This window comes from Lonchura striata, chromosome 1A (assembly GCF_050655825.1).
Source record: "Lonchura striata isolate lonStrDom1 chromosome 1A, ASM5065582v1, whole genome shotgun sequence".
Classification (NCBI taxonomy): domain Eukaryota; kingdom Metazoa; phylum Chordata; class Aves; order Passeriformes; family Estrildidae; genus Lonchura; species Lonchura striata.
This window is the reverse complement of record NC_140741.1, coordinates 75,104,087-75,126,705: the sequence shown is the minus strand read 5'-3', so window position 1 is coordinate 75,126,705 and position 22,619 is coordinate 75,104,087. Positions and strand designations below refer to the sequence as shown.

Here is a 22,619-nt window from a genome sequence, read left to right as displayed (position 1 = left end):
CCCCCCAGGTTTCTGGGCGGCCAGGACGCCGGTGCACGAGGCGGCGCGGCGAGGGGAGATCCTGCAGCTGCGGCGGCTGATCGAGAGCGGAGCCTGCGTCAACGCCGTCACCTACGACTCCATCACGCCCCTGCACGAGGCCAGCCTCAGGGGACAGGCCCAGTGTGTCCAACTCCTGCTGGACGCCGGCGCCCAGGTCAGCATCCCGTGCCAATCCTTCTGGGAATCCTCCTGGATAAGCTCCGGGAGGTGTTGGTGGCATGCCCGGCAGCTCCAGGGATGAAACGGGGCTGCAGGGTTTTGGATGTGGTGGTGCCAGAGCTGATCCTGCTGGTGGTTCCCCCAAAATTCCAGCTCGTTCCTCAGTGTCACTCCCAGGTTTGGTTGTGATCCCAGCTCATCCCGTTCCCAGCAGCTGCCTGGAAAAAGATGGAAAATCCCACTCCTCTTGGGGTGAGGTCGGATCCTGCTGGTGGTTCCCCCAAAATTCCAGCTCGTTCCTCAGTGTCACTCCCAGGTTTGGTTGTGATCCCAGCTCATCCCGTTCCCAGCAGCTGCCTGGAAAAAGATGGAAAATCCCACTCCCTTTTGGGGTGAGGTCAGATCCTGCTGGTAGTTCCCCCAAAATTCCAGCTCGTTCCTCAGTGTCACTCCCAGGTTTGGTTGTGATCCCGGCTCATCCCATTCCCAGCAGCTGCCTGGAAAAAGATGGAAAATCCCACTCCATTTTGGGGTGAGGTCGGATCCTGCTGGTGGTTTCCCCAAAATTCCACCTCGTTCCTCAGTGTCACTCCCAGGTTTGGTTGTGATCCCAGCTCATCCCGTTCCCAGCAGCTGCCTGGAAAAAGATGGAAAATCCCACTCCCTTTTGGGGTGAGGTCGGATCCTGCTGGTGGTTCCCCAAAATTCCAGCTCGTTCCTCAGTGTCACTCCCAGGTTTGGTTGTGATCCCGGCTCATCCCATTCCCAACAGCTGCCTGGGAAAAGATGGAAAATCCCACTCCATTTTGGGGTGAGGTTGGATCCTGCTGGTGGTTCCCAAAATTCCAGCTCGTTCCTCAGTGTCACTCCCAGGTTTGGTTGTGATCCCGGCTCATCCCGTTCCCAGCAGCTGCCTGGGAAAAGATGGAAAATCCCACTCCATTTTGGGGTGAGGTCGGATCCTGCTGGTGGTTCCCAAAATTCCAGCTCGTTCCTCAGTGTCACTCCCAGGTTTGGTTGTGATCCCAGCTCATCCCATTCCCAGCAGCTGCCTGGAAAAAGATGGAAAATCCCACTCCTCTTGAGGTGAGGTCGGATCCTGCTGGTGGTTCCCCAAAATTCCAGCTTGTCTCAGTGTCACTCCCAGGTTTGGTTGTGATCCCAGCTCATCCCGTTCCCAGCAGCTGCCTGGAAAAAATGGAAAATCCCACTCCATTTTGGGGTGAGGTTGGATCCTGCTGGTGGTTCCCAAAATTCCAGCTCGTTCCTCAGTGTCACTCCCAGGTTTGGTTGTGATCCCGGCTCATCCCGTTCCCAGCAGCTGCCTGGAAAAAGATGGAAAATCCCACTCCTCTTGGGGTGAGGTCGGATCCTGCTGGTGGTTCCCCAAAATTCCAGCTCGTTCCTCAGTGTCACTCCCAGGTTTGGTTGTGATCCCAGCTCATCCCGTTCCCAGCAGCTGCCTGGAAAAAGATGGAAAATCCCACTCCATTTTGGGGTGAGGTTGGATCCTGCTGGTGGTTCCCCCAAAATTCCACCTCGTTCCTCAGTGTCACTCCCAGGTTTGGTTGTGATCCCGGCTCATCCCGTTCCCAGCAGCTGCCTGGAAAAAGATGGAAAATCCCACTCCATTTTGGGGTGAGGTCGGATCCTGCTGGTGGTTTCCCCAAAATTCCAGCTCGTTCCTCAGTGTCACTCCCAGGTTTGGTTGTGATCCCGGCTCATCCCGTTCCCAGCAGCTGCCTGGAAAAAGATGGAAAATCCCACTCCCTTTTGGGGTGAGGTCGGATCTCTTACCCTGTAACAACTTCAGCCACCAGCAAATCCAGGGTTAAAATAATTCCCGGTGGGGAAAAGGTGGGAGAGGGGAATTCCAGAGTTGGAAAAGCCCTGGGAGATCCAATCCAGCCATTCCCAGCCCTGCCAAGGCCACCGCTGCTGTCCCCAGTGTCACTTCCAGCTTTTAAATCCCTCCAGTGCCCCGGGCAGCCTCTTTTAGGGGGGGAATTTTCCCTCATATCCAATTTTTCCTCAAATTTCTGTTGCTACCATTCCACTCAGCAAACAGCTCCCCGGAGTGGGATCAGCTGGAGAAGGAAAATCCCTGGATCGCAGTTGGAAAAAAAAAAAACCAAAAACCTCTGGATCAGCCAAGGGGAAATTCTGTTTTTTTCCTGGGAAATCTCCCACAGGGAAAGGAGGAAATCGGGATAGGAGGAATTAAACTCCGAAAGAATTTGGGAAAGATGATCCCAAGGAATCTCTGGAAGAACCAAACTGCTTTTTGGGGTACTCATGGTAGGATAAAAAGCTCCTGGATTTCTCCCAAATTTTGGTGTAAATCCGCAGTGGGATGTGGTGGTGCCAGAGCTGATCCTGATGGTGATTCCCGATGTTCCAGCTCATTCCAAGCTTGGGATCAAGGCAGGAAAATTGTTAGGGCGTGGAATTTTGAGGATTTGACAGCATCCGAATGTCTGCAGTGAATGCCACTCGAACTGCAAGGTTAAAAAATTTTTTAAAAAAAAAAGGAAATTCTGCACTTCCAAAGCCTGGAGTTTTCCTCCCGGGCTGGGAAAATTCCCTTGGGAGTTGCTGAGTGCTGAGGCAGAGATCCCAGAAAAAAGGGATGAGCCGAAGGAAAATCCTGGATTGTGGAAGTCCATGGCCTCAGCTGAGCCAGGGGAGGTTTGGATTGGATTTTAGGGAATATTTCCCCATGGAAAAGATGATCAGGCATTGGAGCTGCCCAGGGCAGGGCTGGAGATCCCATTCCTGGCGGGATTTAAACCCTGTGGATGTGGCACCTGGGACAGGGGTGGCCTTGGCAGGGCTGGGAATGGTTGGATTCCATCCTGGAAATCTTTCCCATCCCAAACATTCCCTGGCTTCGCCCATCCTGCCCAGGAGAAGGAGCAGGGGATCAGCAGAATTCCAAGGAATTCCATCATTCCCTGGAGGATGGTTTGTGCACAGCGCGGAGGGAAAACTCAGCATTCCTTGGATTGGGAGCTGCGGGAGTGGCGGGTTGGATTCCCCAGGGCAGGCTGGGAATTCCCAAGGGATTGAGGCCAGGGATCATCAATCCCCTCTGGATTAACAGTCCTGTGCCACCCGTGCTGTCTGATCCCATTCCTGGAGGTTTTCCCATGGATCCGGTGCCATTCCCAAGTTTCTCATTCCCTCAGTGCCATTCCCAAGGTTCTCCTTCTTTCCTTCTCCTTCTTCCCAAGTTTTTCCTTCTTTTCTTTCTCTGAGTTTTTCCCCATGGATCCGGTGCCATTCCCAAGTTTCTCATTCCCTCAGTGCCATTCCCAAGGTTCTCCTTCTTTTCTTCTCCTTCTTCCCAAGTTTTTCCTTCTTTTCTTTCTCTTGGCTTTTCCCCATGGATCCGGTGCCATTCCCAAGTTTCTCCTTCCCTCAGTGCCATTCCCAAGTTTCTCTTTCCCAGAGTTTGCCCCATGGATCCGGTGCCATTCCCAAATTTCTCATTCCCTCAGTGCCATTCCCAAGTTTCTCTTTCCCAGAGTTTGCCCCATGGATCCGGTGCCATTCCCAAGTTTCTCATTCCCTCAGTTCCATTCCCAAGTTTCTTGTTTCCTGAATTCTCCCCAGTGGATCCGGTGCCATTCCCAAGTCTCTCCTTCCCTCAGTGCCATTCCCAAATTTTTCTCCATTTCCCAGAGTGCCAATCCCAAATTTCTCCTTCTTTCCTTCTCCTTCTTCCCAGGTTTTTCCTTCTTTTCTTTCTCCTGACTTTTCCCCATGGATCCAGTGTCCTTCCCAAGGTTCCCATTCCCAGAGTGCCATTTCCAAGTTTGTCCTTCTCTGAATTTTTCCCCATGGATCCGGTGCCATTCCCAAGTTTTTCTCCATTTCCCAGAGTGCCAATCCCAAGTTTCTCCTTCTTTCCTTCTCCTTCTTCCCAAGTTTTTCCTTCTGTTCTTTCTCTTGACTTTTCACCATGGATTCAGTGCCATTCCCAAATTTCTCAATTTCCCTGAGTGCCATTCCCAAGTTTCTCCTTCCTGGAGATTTCTACCATGGATCCAGTGCCATTCCCAAGTCTCTCCTTCCCTCAGTGCCATTCCCAAATTCCTCCATCCCTGACTTTTCCCCATGGAAGTGCCACTTGGGGATGGATCAGTGCTGCTTTTCCCATTGCTGCTTCATCCCTCCACCCCCTTCCAAATCCATCCCAACCTTCACAATTCCACAATCCCATGATCCCAGCTGAGATTTCCCCTGCTTTTCCCTGCTTTTCCCTGCTTTTCCCTGCTTTTCCCTTCTTTTCCCTGCTTTTCCCTGCTTTTCCCTTCTTTTCCCTGCTTTTAACCAGACTTTCCCTGCTTTTCACCTGCTTTTCCCTACTTTTAACCTGATTTTCCGTGCTTTTAACTTGCTTTCCCCTGTTTTTCACCTGCTTTTAACCTCCTTCTTCCTTGCTTTTCCCTACTTTTCCCTGCTTTTGACCTAATTTTAACCTCCGTTTTCCTGCTTTTCACCTACTTTTATCCTGATTTTCTTGATTTTAACCTGCTTTTAACCTGTTTATCCCTGCTTTTCCCCTGCTTTTAACCTCCTTTTCCCTGTTTTTCCCTACTTTTAACCTTCTTTTCCCCACTTTTCACCTGCTTTTCCCTGCCTTTAACCTCTTCTTGCTTTTCCTTACTTTTAACTTCCTTTTCCCTACTTTTAACCTCCTTCCACCTATTTTTAACCTGGTTTTCCCTTCTTTTCCCTACTTTTAACCCGCTTTTCCCTGCTTTTGACCTGTTTTAACCTACTTTTTTCCTACTTTTCTCCCGTTTTCCCCCATTTCTCACCTGTTTTCCCTGTCCCCACAGATGGAAACGTGGAACATCGACGGCAGCACGCCGCTGTGCGACGTGGAGCTTACAAACCTCCTTCTCCTTGCTTTTCCCTATATTTAACCTCCTTTTCCCTATTTTTTCCCTACTTTTAACCTTCTTTTCCTTACTTTTCACCTGTTTTTCCCTACTTTTAACCTGCTTTTCCCCCATTTTCCCCCATTTCTCACCTGTTTTCCCTGTCCCCACAGATGGAAACGTGGAACATCAACGGCAGCACGCCGCTGTGCAACATGGAGCTTACAAACCTCCTCCTTGCTTTTCCTTACTTTTCACCTCCTTTTCCATACTTTCCCCCCACTTTTCACCTCCTTTTCGTTGCTTTTTCCCGATTTTTCACTTCCTTTTCCCTCTTTTCCCAGGTGGAGGCGCGGAACATCGACGGCAGCACGCCGCTGTGCGACGTGGAGCTTACAAACCTCCTCCTTGCTTTTCCTTACTTTTCACCTCCTTTTCCATACTTTTCCCCCACTTTTCACCTCCTTTTCCATACTTTTTTCCTACTTTTCACCTCCTTTTCCTTGCTTTTTCCCGATTTTTCACCTCCTTTTCCCTCTTTTCCCCAGGTGGAGGCGCAGAACATCGACGGCAGCACGCCGCTGTGCGACGTGGAGCTTACAAACCTCCTTCTCCTTGCTTTTCCTTACTTTTCCCCCACTTTTCACCTCCTTTTCCATAGTTTTCACCTCCTTTTCCCTACTTTTCCCCACTTTTCACCTCCTTTTCCCCCACTTTTCACCTCCTTTTCGTTGCTTTTTCCCGATTTTTCACCTCCTTTTCCCTATTTTTCCGCAGGTGGAGGCGCGGAACATCGACGGCAGCACGCCGCTGTGCGACGCGGAGCTTACAAACCTCCTCCTCCTTGCTTTTCCTTACTTTTCCCCCACTTTTCACCTCCTTTTCCATACTTTTCACCTCCTTTTCCCTACTTTTTCCCGATTTTTCACCTCCTTTTCCCTCTTTTCCCAGGTGGAGGCGCGGAACATCGACAGCAGCACGCCGCTGTGCGACGCGGAGCTTACAAACCTCCTCCTTGCTTTTCCTTACTTTTCACCTCCTTTTCCCTACTTTTCCCCTACTTTTAACCTTCTTTTCCTTACTTTTCCCTACTTTTCCCTACTTTTCCCCCACTTCTCACCTCCTTTTCCCTCTTTTCCCAGGTGGACGCGCGGAACATCGACGGCAGCACACCGCTGTGCGACGTGGAGCTTACAAACCTCCTCCTTGCTTTTCCCTATATTTAACCTCCTTTTCCCTACTTTTTCCCTACTTTTAACCTTCTTTTCCTTACTTTTCACCTCCTTTTCCATACTTTTTTCCGACTTCTCACCTGCTTTTCCCTCCTTTTCCCCAGGTGGAGGCGCAGAACATTGACGGCAGCACGCCGCTGTGTGACGCGGAGCTTACAAACCTCCTTCTCCTTGCTTTTCCTTACTTTTCACCTCCTTTTCCATACTTTTCCCCCACTTTTCACCTCCTTTTCCATACTTTTTTCCTACTTTTCACCTCCTTTTCCTTGCTTTTTCCCGATTTTTCACCTCCTTTTCCCTCTTTTCCCCAGGTGGAGGCGCAGAACATCGACGGCAGCACGCCGCTGTGCGACGTGGAGCTTACAAACCTCCTTCTCCTTGCTTTTCCTTACTTTTCCCCCACTTTTCACCTCCTTTTCCATAGTTTTCACCTCCTTTTCCCTACTTTTCCCCACTTTTCACCTCCTTTTCCCCCACTTTTCACCTCCTTTTCGTTGCTTTTTCCCGATTTTTCACCTCCTTTTCCCTATTTTTCCGCAGGTGGAGGCGCGGAACATCGACGGCAGCACGCCGCTGTGCGACGCAGAGCTTACAAACCTCCTTCTCCTTGCTTTTCCTTACTTTTCCCCCACTTTTCACCTCCTTTTCCCCCACTTTTCACCTCCTTTTCCATACTTTTCACCTCCTTTTCCCTACTTTTTCCCGATTTTTCACCTCCTTTTCCCTCTTTCCCCAGGTGGAGGCGCGGAACATCGACGGCAGCATGCCGCTGTGCGACGTGGAGCTTACAAACCACCTCCTCCTTGCTTTTCCTTACTTTTCCCCCACTTTTCACCTCCTTTTCGTTGCTTTTTCCCGATTTTTCACCTGCTTTTCCCTATTTTTCCCCAGGTGGAGGCGCGGAACATCGACGGCAGCACGCCGCTGTGCGACGTGGAGCTTACAAACCTCCTTCTCCTTGCTTTTCCTTACTTTTCACCTCCTTTTCCATACTTTTTTCCTACTTTTCACCTCCTTTTCCCTACTTTCCCCCACTTTTCACCTCCTTTTCCCTATTTCCCCACTTTTCACCTCCTTTTCCCTCTTTTCCCAGGTGGAGGCGCGGAACATCGACGGCAGCACGCCGCTGTGCGACGCGGAGCTTACAAACCTCCTCCTTGCTTTTCCTTACTTTTCCCCCACTTTTCACCTCCTTTTCCATAGTTTTCCCCTACTTTAAACCTTCTTTTCCTTATTTTTCACCTGCTTTTCCTTACTTTTTCCCTATTTTTCACCTCCTTTTCCCTCTTTCCCCAGGTGGAGGCGCGGAACATCGACGGCAGCATGCCGCTGTGCGACGCGGAGCTTACAAACCTCCTCCTCCTTGCTTTTCCTTACTTTTCACCTCCTTTTCGTTGCTTTTCCCCACTTTTCACCTCCTTTTCCCTCTTTCCCCAGGTGGAGGCGCAGAACATCGACGGCAGCACGCCGCTGTGCGACGCGGAGCTTACAAACCTGTTTCTCCTTGCTTCTCCTTGCTTTTCCCCCACTTTTCACCTCCTTTTCCCCCACTTTTCACCTCCTTTTCGTTGCTTTTTCCCTATTTTTCACCTCCTTTTCCCTCTTTCCCCAGGTGGAGGCGCGGAACATCGACGGCAGCACGCCGCTGTGCGACGCGGAGCTTACAAACCTCCTCCTTGCTTTTCCTTACTTTTCACCTCCTTTTCCTTGCTTTTTCCCGATTTTTCACCTCCTTTTCCCTCTTTTCCCAGGTGGAGGCGCGGAACATCAACGGCAGCACGCCGCTGTGCGACGTGGAGCTTACAAACCTCCTTCTCCTTGCTTTTCCTTACTTTTCCCCCACTTTTCACCTCCTTTTCCATACTTTTCACCTCCTTTTCGTTGCTTTTTCCCGATTTTTCACCTCCTTTTCCCTATTTTTCCCAGGTGGAGGCGCAGAACATCGACGGCAGCACGCCGCTGTGCGACGCGGAGCTTACAAACCTCCTCCTTGCTTTTCCTTACTTTTCACCTGCTTTTCACCTCCTTTTCGTTGCTTTTTCCCGATTTTTCACCTCCTTTTCCCTCTTTTCCCAGGTGGAGGCGCGGAACATCGACGGCAGCACGCCGCTGTGCGACGCCTGCGCCTCGGGCAGCGTGGAGTGCGTGCGGGTGCTGCTGTCGCACGGCGCCAAGGTCAACCCGCCCCTGTACACCGCCTCGCCCCTGCACGAGGCCTGCATGAGCGGTCAGCGCCCGCCGCCTTCGGGGACATTCCGGGGACATTCCGGGCACATCCCGGGGGCAAATCCAGGGCAATTCCAGGGGCAAATCCAGGGACATCCCGGGGACATCCCAGGGGCAAATCCAGGGACATCCCGGGGACATCCCAGGGACATCCCGGGGGCAAATCCAGGGACATCCCGGGCACATCCCGGGGACATCCCGGGGACATTCCAGGGACATCCCGGGGACATCCCGGGGACATCCAGGGCAATTCCAGGGGCAAATCCAGGGACATCCCGGGGACATCCCAGGGCAATTCCAGGGGCAAATCCAGGGACATCCCGGGGACATCCCGGGGACGTCCCGGGGACATTCCGGGGACAAATCCAGGGGCAAATCCAGGGACATCCTGGGGACATCCCGGGGACATTCCAGGGACATTCCAGGGACATTCCAGGGCAATTCCAGGGGCAAATCCAGGGACATCCCGGGGACATCCCGGGGGCAAATCCAGGGGCAAATCCAGGGACATTCCAGGGACATCCCAGGGACATCCCGGGAACATCCCAGGGACGTCCCGGGGACATCCCGGGGACATTCCAGGGGCAAATCCAGGGACATTCCAGGGACATTCCAGGGCAATTCCAGGGGCAAATCCAGGGACATCCCGGGGACATCCCAGGGACATCCCGGGGACATTCCAGGGACATTCCAGGGACATCCCAGGGACATTCCAGGGACATTCCAGGGGCAAATCCAGGGCAACTCCAGGATCACCTGAGGGCAATTCCAGGGACATTCATTCCAGATCAATTCTGGGGCCATTTCAGGGCCATTCAAGAGCAAATCCAGGGCAATTCCAGGGTCAAATCCAGGGCAATTCCAGGGCAATTCCAGGGTCAAATCCAGGGCAATTCCAGAGTAAAATCCAGGGCAATTCCAGGGCAATTCCAGGGTCAAATCCAGGGCAATTCCAGGGTAATTCCAGCGTCATTCCAGGGTCACTTGAGGGCAATTCTAGGGACATTCATTCCAGAGCAATTCTGGGACCATTTCAAGGCCATTCAAGAGCAATTCCAGGGTCAATCCAGGGCAATTCCATGGTCAAATCCAGGGCAATTCCAGGGTCAAATCCGGGGCAATTCCAGGGTCAAATCCAGGGCAATTCCAGGGCAATTCCAGCGTCATTCCAGGGTCACTTGAGGGCAATTCCAGGGACATTCATTCCAGAGCGATTCTGGGGCCATTCCAGGGCCATTCAAGAGCAATTCCAGGGATGTTCCAGGGATGTTCCAGGGACATTCATTCCAGGGCAATTCCAGGGATGTTCCAGGGACATTCATTCCAGGGCAATTCCAAGGCCATTCCAGGGTCATTCCAGGGCAATGCAATGGGTATTTCTAGGGCAATTCCTGGGCAATTCCAGGGCAATTCCAAAGTCATTCTAGGGTCCTTCCAAGATTATTCCAGGGTAATTCCTGGGCCATTCCAGGGTCATTCCAGGGCCATTCAAGAGCAATTCCAGGGCCATTCCAGGGACATTCATTCCAGGGACATTCAAAGGTCATTCCAGGGCAATTCCAGGGCAATTCATTCCAGGGACATTCAAGAGCAATTCCAGGGTCATTCCAGGGCAATTCCAGGGCAATTCCTGGGTTATTCTGGGGACATTCATTCCAGATCAATCCCAAGGTCATTCCAGGGCAATTCCAGGTTCATTCCAGGGTCAATCCAGGGCAATTCCAGGGCAATTCCTGGGTTATTCTGGGGACATTCATTCCAGGTCAATCCCAAGGTAATTCCAGGGCAATTCCAGGTTCATTCCAGGGTCATTCCAGGGCAATTCCAAAGTCATTCTAGGGTCCTTCCAAGGTCATTCCAGGGCAATTCCAGGGACATTCATTCCAGGGACATTCCAGAGCAATTCCAGGGCAATTCTGGGGTGGGAATTGCACCCTGGTGGGTTGGGATTGCCCGGTTCCCAGTGGGAATTCCCGGATTTCAGTGGGATTCCCCAGTTTCCAGTGGGAATTGCACCCCAGTGGGTTGGGATTGCCCAGTTTCCAGTGGGATTTCCCAGTTTCCAGTGGGAATTGCACCCCAGTGGGCTGGGATTCCCCAGTTCCCAGTGGGATTTCACAGGTTTCCAGTGGGATTCCCCAGTTTCCAGTGGGAATTGCACCCCAGTGGGCTGGGATTCCCCAGTTTCCAGTGGGATTTCCCAGTTTCCAGTGGGATTTCACAGGTTTCCAGTGGGAATTGCACCCTGGTGGGCTGGGACTCCCCAGTTTCCAGTGGGATTCCCCAGTTCCCAGTGGGATTTCACAGGTTTCCAGTGGGAATTGCACCCTGGTGGGCTGGGACTCCCCAGTTTCCAGTGGGATTCCCCAGTTCCCAGTGGGAATTGCACCTGGTGGGTTGGGATTGCCCAGTTTCCAGTGGGATTGCCCAGTTTCCAGTGGGATTGCCCAGTTTCCAGTGGGATTGCCCAGTTTCCAGTGGGATTCCCCAGTTCCCAGTGGGAATTCCCGGATTTCAGTGGGATTCCCCAGTTTCCAGTGGGATTTCCCAGTTTCCAGTGGGAATTACACCCCAGTGGGTTGGGATTTCCCAGTTTCCAGTGGGATTTCCCTGGTTTCCAGTGGGAATTGCACCCTGGTGGGTTGGGATTGCCCAGTTTCCAGTGGGATTTCCCAGTTTCCAGTGGGAATTGCACCCTGGTGGGTTGGGTTTCCACAGTTCCCAGTGGGATTTCCCAGTTTCCAGTGGGAATTGCACCCCGGTGGGTTGGGATTTCCCAGTTCCCAGTGGGATTTCCCAGTTTCCAGTGGAATTCCCGGATTTCAGTGGGATTCCCCAGTTCCCAGTGGGAATTGCACCCCGGTGGGTTGGGATTGCCCAGTTCCCAGTGGGATTTCACAGGTTTCCAGTGGGATTCCCCAGTTCCCAGTGGGAATTGCACCCCAGTGGGCTGGGATTCCCCAGTTTCCAGTGGGATTTCCCAGTTTCCAGTGGGATTTCACAGGTTTCCAGTGGGAATTGCACCCTGGTGGGCTGGGACTCCCCAGTTTCCAGTGGGATTGCCCAGTTCCCAGTGGGAATTCCCGGATTTCAGTGGGATTCCCCAGTTTCCAGTGGGAATTGCACCCGGTGGGTTGGGATTGCCCAGTTCCCAGTGGGAATTCCCGGATTTCAGTGGGATTCCCCAGTTCCCAGTGGGATTCTCCAGTTTCCAGTGGGATTCTCCAGTTTCCAGTGGGAATTGCACCCCGGTGGGTTGGGATTGCCCAGTTCCCAGTGGGATTCTCCAGTTCGCAGTGGGATTTCCCAGTTTCCAGTGGGATTTCCCAGTTTCCAGTGGGATTTCCCAGTTTCCAGTGGGAATTCCCGGATTTCAGTGGGATTCCCCAGTTTCCAGTGGGATTCTCCAGTTTCCAGTGGGATTTCCCAGGTTTCCAGTGGGAATTGCACCCCGGTGGGTTGGGATTGCCCAGTTCCCAGCGGGATTCTCCAGTTCCCAGTGGGAATTGCACCCGGTGGGTTGGGATTGCCCAGTTCCCAGTGGGATTCTCCAGTTCCCAGTGGGATTTCCCAGTTCCCAGTGGGATTCTCCAGTTCCCAGCGGGAATTCCCGGATTTCAGTGGGATTCCCCAGTTCCCAGTGGGAATTGCACCCGGTGGGTTGGGATTCCCCAGTTCCCAGTGGGATTTCCCAGTTTCCAGTGGGATTTCCCAGTTTCCAGTGGGATTCCCCAGTTCCCAGCGGGATTCCCCAGTTCCCAGTGGGAATTGCACCCGGTGGGTTGGGATTGCCCAGTTCCCAGTGGGATTCCCCAGTTCCCAGTGGGATTTTCCCAGTTCCCAGTGGGAATTGCACCCGGTGGGTTGGGATTGCCCAGTTCCCAGCGGGAATTCCTGGATCCCGGTGGGATTCCCCAGTTCCCAGCGGGAATTCCCGGATTTCAGTGGGATTGCCCAGTTCCCAGTGGGAATTGCACCCGGTGGGTTGGGATTCCCCAGTTCCCAGCGGGAATTCCCGGATCCCGGTGGGATTTTCCGCGTTTCCGTGTCGCAGGCAGCCCGGAGTGCGTGCAGCTGCTGATCGAGGTGGGCGCCAACCTGGAGGCGCACGACTGCCACTTCGGGACGCCGCTGCACGTGGCCTGCGCCCGGGAGCACCTGGACTGTGCCAAGCTGCTGCTGCAGGCAGGTACGGCGTTCCCGCCCGGAATGCGCTGGGACGCGGCGCAGAGCCCTCGCTCCCGTGCCTGAGCCCGTTCCTGATCCCACTCGTGAGCCCGTTCCTGATCCTGTTCCTGAGCCTGTTCCTGGTCCTGTTCCTGAGCCTGTTCCTGGTCCTGTTCCTGAGCCTGTTCCTGATCCTGTTCCTGAGCCCGTTCCTGATCCCGTTCCTGATCTCATTCCTGAGCCTGTTCCTGATCCTGTTCCTGATCCAGTTCCTGATCCCATTCCTGATCCCGTTCCTGATCCCGTTCCTGATCCTGTTCCTGAGCCCGTTCCTGATCCCGTTCCTGATCCCATTCCTGATCTCATTCCTGAGCCTGTTCCTGATCCTGTTCCTGATCCCATTCCTGATCCCATTCCTGATCCCATTCCTGATCCCATTCCTGATCCCATTCCTGATCCTGTTCCTGATCCCATTCCTGATCCCATTCCTGATCCCGTTCCTGATCCCATTCCTGATCCCATTCCTGAGCCCGTTCCTGATCCCATTCCTGATCCCATTCCCGATCTCATTCCTGATCCCATTCCTGAGCCAGTTCCTGCTCCTGTTCCTGATCCCGTTCCTGATCTCATTCCTGATCTCATTCCTGATCCCATTCCTGATCCCATTCCTGATCCCATTCCTGATCCCATTCCTGATCCCATTCCTGATCCTGTTCCTGATCTCATTCCTGATCCCATTCCTGATCCCACTCCTGATCCCATTCCTGATCCCATTCCTGATCTCATTCCTGATCCCATTCCTGATCCCATTCCTGATCTCATTCCTGATCCCGTTCCTGATCCCATTCCTGATCCCATTCCTGATCCTGTTCCTGATCCCATTTCTGATCCCATTCCTGATCCCATTCCTGATCCCGTTCCTGATCCCGTTCCTGATCCCATTCTTCCTGCACAGACCCCTCTGATCCCATTTCTGATTGCTTTTCCCTGACTAAATTCTATTTTCCCTGGACAAATCCCCTTTTCCCTGGCCAAATCCCCTTTTCTCTGCCTGGATTTTCTTTTCCTTGCCTGGATTTTTTTATCCCTGGCTAAATCCCCTTTTCCCAGGACAAATCCCCTTTCCCCTGGTTAAATTCCCTTTTCCTTGAGATAAATCCCTTTTTCCCTACCTGAATTTCCTTTTCCACGGATAAATCCCCCTTTCCCTGGCCAAATCTCCTTTACTCTGGCTAAATCCCCTTTTCCCTGCCTGAATGTCTTTTTCCCTGGATTAATCCCCTTTTCCCTGCCTGGATTTCCTTTTCCCTACCCGGATCCCCTTTTCCCTGCCCAGATCCCCTTTTCCCTGCCTGAATTTCTTTTTCCCTGGGAAAATCCCCTTTTCCCTGCCTGAATTTCCTTTTCCCTGGATAAATTCCCTTCTCCCTGGATAAATCCCCTTTTCCCTGCCTGGATCCCCCTTTCACCTGCCCAGATCCCCTTTTCCCTGCCTGAATTTCTTTTTCCCTGGAAAAATCCCCTTTTCCCTGCCCAAATCCCCATTTCCCATCCCAGCTCCCCATTTCCCAGCCCATCTCCCCATTTCCCATCCCAAATCCCCATTTCCCATCCCAAATCCCCATTTCCCATCCCAAATCCCCATTTCCCATCCCAAATCCCCATTTCCCATCCCATCTCCCCATTTCCCATCCCAAATCCCCATTTCCCATCCCAGCTCCCCTTTTCCCATCCCAAATCCCCATTTCCCATCCCAAATCCCCATTTCCCATCCCAAATCCCCATTTCCCATCCCAAATCCCCATTTCCCATCCCAAATCCCCATTTCCCATCCCAAATCCCCATTTCCCATCCCAAATCCCCATTTCCCATCCCAAATCCCCATTTCCCATCCCAGCTCCTCATTTCCCATCCCAGCTCCCCATTTCCCATCCCAAATCCCCATTTCCCATCCCAGCTCCCCATTTCCCATCCCAGCTCCCCCTTTCCCAGCCCTTTCCCCCTTTCCCGGCGGGATTCTCCCGTTCCCACGCCGGAATGCCGCGTGCCGTGCCAGGCGCCAACGTGAACGCTGCCAAGCTGCACGAGACGGCGCTGCACCACGCGGCCAAGGTGCGCAACACGGACCTGGTGCAGCTGCTGGTGGAGTTCGGCGGCAACATCTACGCCCGGGACAACCGCGGCAAGAAACCCTCGGACTACACCTGGAGCAGCAGCCCCGCCGCCAAGTGCTTCGAGTTCTACGAGAGTGAGTGCGGACAGCGGCTTCTCCGGGGAGCTCGGCCACCACATCCCCTTTGGTTGGGAATTGGGTCATCAAATCCCCTTTTGATTGGGAATTCGGTCATCAAATCCCCTTTGGTTGGGAATTCGGTCATCAAATCCCCTTTGGTTGGGAATTCGGCCACCAAATCCCCTTTTAATTGGGAATTTGGCCATCAAATCCCCTTTGATTGGGAATTCAGTCACCAAATCCCCTTTGATTGGGAATTCGGTCATCAAATCCCCTTTTATTGGGAATTCAGTCATCAAATCCCCTTTTGTTGGGAATTCGGCCATCAAATCCCCTTTGGTTGGGAATTCGGTCATCAAATCCCCTTTTCATTGGGAATTCGGCCACCAAATCCCCTTTGGTTGGGAATTCAGTCACCAAATCCCCTTTGGTTGGGAATTCGGCCACCAAATCCCCTTTTCATTGGGAATTCGGCCACCAAATCCCCTTTGGTTGGGAATTCAGTCACCAAATCCCCTTTGGTTGGGAATTCGGCCACCAAATCCCCTTTTCATTGGGAATTCGGCCATCAAATCCCCTTTGGTTGGGAATTGGGTCATCAAATCCCCTTTGGTTGGGAATTCGGTCATCAAATCCCCTTTTATTGGGAATTCAGTCATCAAATCCTCTTTTTGTTGGGAATTTGGCCACCAAATCCCCTTTTGTTGGGAATTCGGCCACCAAATCCCCTTTTCATTGGGAATTCGGCCACCAAATCCCCTTTTGTTGGGAATTCGGCCATCAAATCCCGTTTTGTTGGGAATTGGGTGCTCAAATCCCCTTTTGTTGGGAATTCGGCCACCAAATCCCCTTTGGTTGGGAATTCAGTCATCAAATCCCCTTTTTCCTTGGAATTTGGCCATCAAATCCATTTCGTCTTGGGTTTTAATCCTGTTTCTGATCCCATTTTTATTCTGTTTCTGATCCCGTTTTTCCCATTTTTATCCCATTCCTGACCCCATTTTGACCCTGTTTCTATCCCATTTCCCCATTCCTGACCCCATTTTGACCCTGTTTCTATCCCATTTCCCCATTCCTGACCCCATTTTCCTGTTTTTATCCCGTTTTCCTGTTTTTATCCCATTTTTATCCCATTTTCCCGTTCTGACCCTGTTATCCCATTCCTGACCCCGTTTTTATCCTGTTTTTATCCCATTTCCCCATTCCTGACCCTGTTTATCCCATTTTTATCCCCTTTTTATCCCATTTTTATCCCCTTTTATCCCATTTCCCCGTTCTGACCCCGTTTCTCCTGTTTTTATCCCATTTCCCCATTCCTGTTTCCCCATTTTTATCCCATTTCCCCATTTCCAACCCCGTTTCCTTGTTTTTATCCCGTTTTTATCCCGTTTTTATCCCGTTTTTATCCCATTTCCCCGTTCCCGATCCCATTTCCCCGTTTTTCTCCCGTTTTTCTCCCGTTTTTATCCCGTTTCCCCGTTCCCGACCCCGTTTCCCGTTTTTTTCCCGTTTTTATCCCATTTCCATCCCGTTTACCCCATTTCTCTCCCATTTCCATCCCATTTTTTCCCTGTTCCTGACCCCGCTTCCCCATTTTTATCCCATTTTTTCCCCATTTCCATCCTATTTCTCCCCGTTCCCATCCCGTTTTTCCCCCATTTCCACCCCATTTTTCTCCCGTTTTTCCCCCGTTCCCGATCCTGTTTCCCTGTTTTCCCCGTTTTTCCCCGTTTTTCCCCATTTTTCCCCATTTTCCCCCGTTTTTCCCCGTTTTTCCCTGTTTCCCCCGTTTTTCCCCATTTTCCCCCGTTTTTCCCCATTTTTCCCCATTTTCCCCGTTTTTCCCTGTTTTCCCTGTTTTTCCCCATTTCCCGTTTTCCCCCGTTTTCCCTCGTTTTTCCCCGTTTTCCCCCATTTTTCCCCGTTTTTCCCTGTTTTTCCCCGTTTTTCCCCGTTTTTCCCCATTTTTCTCCTGTTTTTCCCTGTTTTCCCCCCGTTCCCGATCCCGTTTCCCATTTTTCCCCACTTTTCCCTGTTTTCCCCCGTTTTTCCCATTTTTCCCTGTTTTTCCCCGTTTTCCCCGTTCCTGACCCTGTTCCCACCCCGTTTTTCCCTGTTTTTCCCTGTTCCCGACCCCGTCCCCCATTTTTCCCCGTTTTCCCCCATTTTTCCCCCGTTTTTCCCCATTTTCCCCATTCCCACCCTGTTTTTCCCCCGTTTCCATCCCGTTTACCCCATTTCTCTCCCGTTTCCATCCCGTTTTTCCCCGTTCCCGACCCCGTCCCCCGTTTTTCCCCGTTTTCCCCGTTTTTCCCCATTTTCCCCCGTTCCCGTCCCCATTTTTCCCCATTTTACCCGTTTTCCCCCGTTCCCGTCCCCATTTTTCCCCCGTTCCCGTTTCCCGTGTTCCCCATTTTCCCCGTTCCCGTTTCCTGTTTCCCGTTTCCCCGTTCCCGTTTCCCGTGTTCCCGTTCCCCGTTTTCCCCGTTCCCGACCCCGTTTTTCCCTGTTTTTCCCCCGTTCCCTTCCCCGTTTTCCCCGTTTTCCCCGTTCCTGTCCCCGTTTTCCCCCGTTTTCCCCCATTTTTCCCCATTTTTCCCCGTGTTCCCCCGTTCCCGTCCTGGTATTCCCCCGTTCCCGTTTCCCGTTTCCCGTTCCCCGTTTTCCCCGTTCCCGTTTCCCGTTTCCCGTTCCCCGTTTTCCCCGTTCCTGTTTCCCATTTCCCGTTTTCCCCCGTTCCCATTTCCCCGTTCCCGTTCCCGTTTCCCGTTCCCCGTTTTCCCCGTTTTTCCCCGTTTTTCCCCGTTTTTCCCGTTTTTCCCCGTTTCCCCCGTTCCCGACCCCGTTTTCCCCGTTTTCCCTGTTTTCCCCGTTTTTCCCCATTTTTCCCCGTTTTTCCCTGTTCCCATTTCCCTGTTTTCCCCGTCCCCGTTTTCCCCGTTTTTCCCCATTTTTCCCCATTTTTCCCCGTTTTCCCCCATTTTTCCCCGTTTTTCCCCGTTCCTGACCCCGTTTTTCCCCGTTTTTCCCCATTCCTGACCCCGTTTTCCCTGTTTTTCCCCGTTTTTCCCCGTTTTTCCCTGTTTTCCCCGTTTTTCCCCGTTTTTCCCCGTTTTCCCTGTTTTTCCCCGTTCCCTTTCCCCCGTTTCCCATTTCCCGTTTCCCATTTCCCGTTTTCCCCGTTCCCGTTCCCCGTTTTTCCCGTTTTTCCCCATTTTTCCCCGTTTTTCCCCATTCCCGTTCCCGTTTTCCCCTGTTTTTCCCATTTCCCCGTCCCCGCGTTCCCGTTTTCCCGCGTTCCCGCAGGAACGCCGCTGAGCCTGGCGCAGCTGTGCCGCCTCGCCGTGCGCCGCGCCGCCGGCCAGCGCCGCCTGGACAAGATCTCGGAGCTGGGAATTCCCGCCCGGCTCATCCGCTACCTCTGCTACGACTGACGCATTCCCGGGAAAAGCCGCGGCACCGGGAATCCTCCGGCTCCCCGCGCCCCTCGGAACTCCACCCCGGGCGCTGCTGGGAACGGGAACGGTCGGGATTCCTCCTCTTCCCTCGGGAGCTCCCGGCCGGGGATCCGGGCGGCATTCCCGGAATTCCCCGGAGGGAAATGGGATAAAGCTGGGGAGTGGAATCATTCCAGCTGGGAATTCCTTGCTCTGGAGCAGCTCTGATCCCATTTCTGATCCCGTTTTTCCCAATTTTCCCCATTTTTCCCTGCACAGACCCCTCTGATCCCACTTCTGATCCCGTTTTTCCCATTTTTCCCTGCAGAGGCCCCTCTGATCCCACTTCTGATCCCGTTTTTCCCATTTTTCCCTGCAGAGGCCCCCCTGATCCCATTTCTGATCCCAATTTTCCCCATTTTTCCCTGCAGAGGCCCCTCTGATCCCATTTCTGATCCCGGTTTTCCCAATTTTCATCCCATTTTTCCCTGCAGAGGCCCCTCTGATCCCATTTTTCCCATTCCTCATCCCATTTTTCCCTGCACAGACCCCTCTGATCCCATTTCTGATCCTGTTTTTCCCAATTTTTCCCATTTTTCCCTGCAGAGGCCCCTCTGATCCCATTTCTGATCCCGTTTTTCCCAATTTTTCCCATTTTTCCCTGCACAGACCCCTCTGATCCCATTTCTGATCCCGTTTTTCCCAATTTTCATCCCATTTTTCCCTGCACAGACCCCTCTGATCCCATTTCTGATCCCATTTTCCCCATTTTTCCCTGCACAGACCCCTCTGATCCCATTTCTGATCCCGTTTTTCCCAATTTTTCCCATTTTTCCCTGCAGAGGCCCCCCTGATCCCAATTTTCCCGTTTTTATCCCATCCCCTTCTGGATGATCCAGGACCCCTTTCCCTGCTGGCTGCAGAGGGACTGCGAGGGGAAATCCTTGGATTCGGATGGGATCCCACCCTTGGGAATAACTCCAGGGACAGCTGGGGGCAGTTCATTCCCTGGTAATTCATTAATTCCCTAAATGAATTCCCTAAATTAACAATTCCCTAAATGAATTCCCTAAATTAATGATTCCTAAATGAATTCCCTAAATTAACAATTCCCTAAATGAATTCCCTAAATTAACGATTCCTAAATGAATTCCCTAAATTAACAATTCCTAAATGAATTCCCTAAATTAACAATTCCCTAAATGAATTCCCTAAATTAATGATTCCTAAATGAATCCCCTAAATTAACGATTCCTAAATGAATTCCCTAAATTAACGATTCCCTACATTAACAATTCCCTAAATGAACGATTCCCTAAAGGAATCCCCTAAATGAACGAGCTCAGGGCTAATTAGAGGCAGCTCGTTTATTTAGGGAATTTTTTAGGGTTTTCCAGAAGCATCCAGAGGCTTTGGATCAGTACCAGGAATGAGGAGAGGCCTGGGATTGGCTGTGTCCCATTCCCAATCCCAATCCCAATCCCAATCCCAATCCCAGGACATTCCCTGATCCCAGATTTCATTTCCCCCTCCCCGGAGATCCCGTGGGATGCAGCAGGACTGGGCTCTGCCTGAAAATTTGGGAATTTTGGGATTGATTTCGCCCCTTTGGAGCTCTTTTCCCTGTGCCAGTTTGGGATTGGGATTCCAAGGATTGGGATTGGGATTCCAAGGATTTGGGATTGGGATTCCAGGGATTGGGATTGGGATTCCAAGGATTTGGGATTGGGATTCCAGGCCCGAATCCCAGCTGGAATTCCTGGAATTCCTTGGGCACCTGGGCTTTGTCCTTGGATGTGTGAGCTGGGATTCTCCTCCCCCTTTCCAGCTTTTCCGTTTTTCCCACTGATCCCAGAAAATCCCAGGAGAACAGATTCCTGCAGGAATCCTGGGAATGCTGAGCTGGAGGCACTTCCTGGGGTTTCATTTTCATGTTATTTCTTCCTCCCTGCCCCTCTGCAGCCGGAAAATCCCAAAATCCCAAATGCTGCTGCTCTCATCCCGACTTTTGGGCTGGGATTCCCAGGATTGTGGAACTGGGGAAGCTCAGGGACGTCCCAGGGGGTTTTTTTGGGGGTTTTTTGTGGGATTCATCCCTGGGAACGGCAGGAAAAAGGTTTTGTGGGATAGTTCAGGGATCCCAAATCCCTTTTCAGGATCCCAAATCCCTTTTCAGGGATCCCAAATCCCTTTTCAGGATCCCAAATCCCTTTTTAGGGATCCCAAATCCCTTTTCAGGATCCCAAATCCCTTTTCAGGGTTCCCAAATCGCTTTTTAGGGATCCCAAATTGCTTTTTAGGGTTTCCCAATTTGCCTTTAGGGATCCCAAATCCCTTTTCGGGTTCCCAAATCCCTTTTCAGGATCCCAAATCCCTTTTTAGGGATCCCAATTTGCCTTTAGGGATCCCAAATCCCTTTTGGGGGTTCCAAAATCCCTTTTTAGGATCCCAGATCCCTTTTTAGGGATCCCAAATTTGCTTTTAGGGATCCCAAATCCCTATTCAGGGTTCCCAAATCCCTTTTTAAGTTCTCAAATCCCTTTTTAGGGATCCCAATTCCCTTTTCAGGATCCCAAATCCCTTTTCATAATCCCAAATCCCTTTTTAGGGATCCCAAATCCCTTTTCAGGATCCCAAATCCCTTTTTAAGTTCTCAAATCCCTTTTTGGGGTTCCAAAATCCCTTTTTAGGGATCCCAAATCCCTTTTCAGGTTCCCAAATCCCTTTTCAGGTTCCCAAATCCCTTTTCAGGTTCCCAAATCCCTTTTCAGGATCCCAAATCCCTTTTCAGGATCCCAAATCCCTTTTCAGGATCCCAAATCCCTTCCTGGGTGGTTTTTCCAACCCTCCCCACGCCGGTACAATCATGGAATTACAAATTCCAAGTTTCCCTTGGAAAAGCAAAAAGATTCCTTGGAGAGCCCACAAGGAATTCCCCAAATCCCGTGGATTCCATGCAAAATCTGGGAATGCCAGAAGCAGCTGGATCCTTGGAATAATGGGAATAAACTCCTGGATTGGGCCTCGTTGGTTTTTGGGTCACTTTGGGACGATCCCGTCACCCTTTATTCCCAAATCCTGGATCCATCCCAAATCCCACCAGGCCATTCCTGCTTTATCCTCCTCTTCCCAAACTTCCCAAATTCCAAACCCAGCTGAAAATTTCGGGATCATTCCTCTTCCCTGGGGGTTTCCAGCAGGGCAGGGAATGATCCAACATTAAAAAATTCCAGCTGGGAACGAGGATTTGTCTTTTTCCATGGAAATCTTTGGGATTTTTCCTGGCTGGAATTTGGACTGGAGGAGGAGAGCTGGATCCTGGCAGCTTTTCCCAAAATTGGAATTTTATCCCAGGAAAACACGGTGGGATTGGAGCCATTCCTTGGGAAGTTGGAGAATTTCACTCCTGGATCCCCTGGATGAGGGAAATCCCTGCCGGGTTTGTGCTGCAGCATCCCAAATCCCCGGAAAAACTGGGAAAAAAAGGGACAATTCCCACCGAAACCAGGATGGGGATTCCTGCTTTGGTGTGAGGGGAAGAAATTCCCGGGAGTTTTCCTGAGCTTTGCATCCCTCAGATCCTCTGGAATGGGGAGGAGCGAGCCTGGAATTCTGGCCCACCTCTGGCTTTGGGAATGAATCCACCCAAACACCGAAATTCCGGAGGATTTCCCGGAGCTTTTCCCCAGGAGATCCCGCAGATCTTTGTGGTGCCCATCCCAAATTTTCGGCTGGATCTGGGGGAGTTGGGAGAAAATCCCTGGAGCAGCAGGGATTTTAACCCCAAAATCGACATTTTCCAACGCCAAGCCACAGGAGGGATCCAAGCCCACGGAATTTTTGGGATTTCTGGAGAACTGGATGAATCCTTTGGCTTTTCCCACCCCTCCCAAACGTCTCCAGGGAGGAAATCCTTGGATTCCCAAAAATCCCAAAACTCCCTCACTTTGAGACGGGCCCTGAGCTTTTGGTGGTGCCCAGATCCTGGATTTTCCCTGGATTTTCCCTGGATTTTCCCCGGATTTTCCCTGGATTTTCCCTGGATTTTCCCTGGATTTTCCCTGGATTTTCCCTGGATTCAGGCATCGGGAAGGGCTGGGAAGAGGAGGAACTCCTCAGTGGTGGGAATTTGGGCACCTGGAATTCATTCCTGGTAAAAAGCTCAGGGAGGGTTCGGGTTAATTCCTGATTAAAATTCACTCTGGAAAAGTCTCACCCGTGTCCGGCTGTTGCT

General features: G+C 51.7%; 1 protein-coding gene across 22 annotated transcripts in view; it reads left to right on the top strand.

Moving 5' to 3' along the window:
• The window catches only part of ASB13 (ankyrin repeat and SOCS box containing 13), a 34,367-nt gene that overhangs the window by 3,623 nt on the left and 8,125 nt on the right, over positions 1-22,619 (top strand). For 4 of the 22 annotated variants that reach the window (XM_085568792.1, XM_085568790.1, XM_085568791.1 and 1 more), the window contains exons 2-7: positions 9-196; positions 8,399-8,549; positions 12,603-12,737; positions 14,693-14,963; positions 18,255-18,766; positions 18,994-19,396. In XM_085568792.1, coding sequence (XP_085424918.1) covers positions 9-196; positions 8,399-8,549; positions 12,603-12,737; positions 14,693-14,963; positions 18,255-18,558 — 1,049 coding nt within the window. In that variant the 3' untranslated portion in view covers positions 18,559-18,766; positions 18,994-19,396. Of the gene's footprint in view, positions 1-8; positions 197-8,398; positions 8,550-12,602; positions 12,738-14,692; positions 14,964-18,254; positions 18,767-18,803; positions 21,056-21,075; positions 22,598-22,619 lie in introns of those variants that run through there. The other 18 variants (XM_085568802.1, XM_085568801.1, XM_085568794.1 and 15 more) reach the window with 17 other exon arrangements.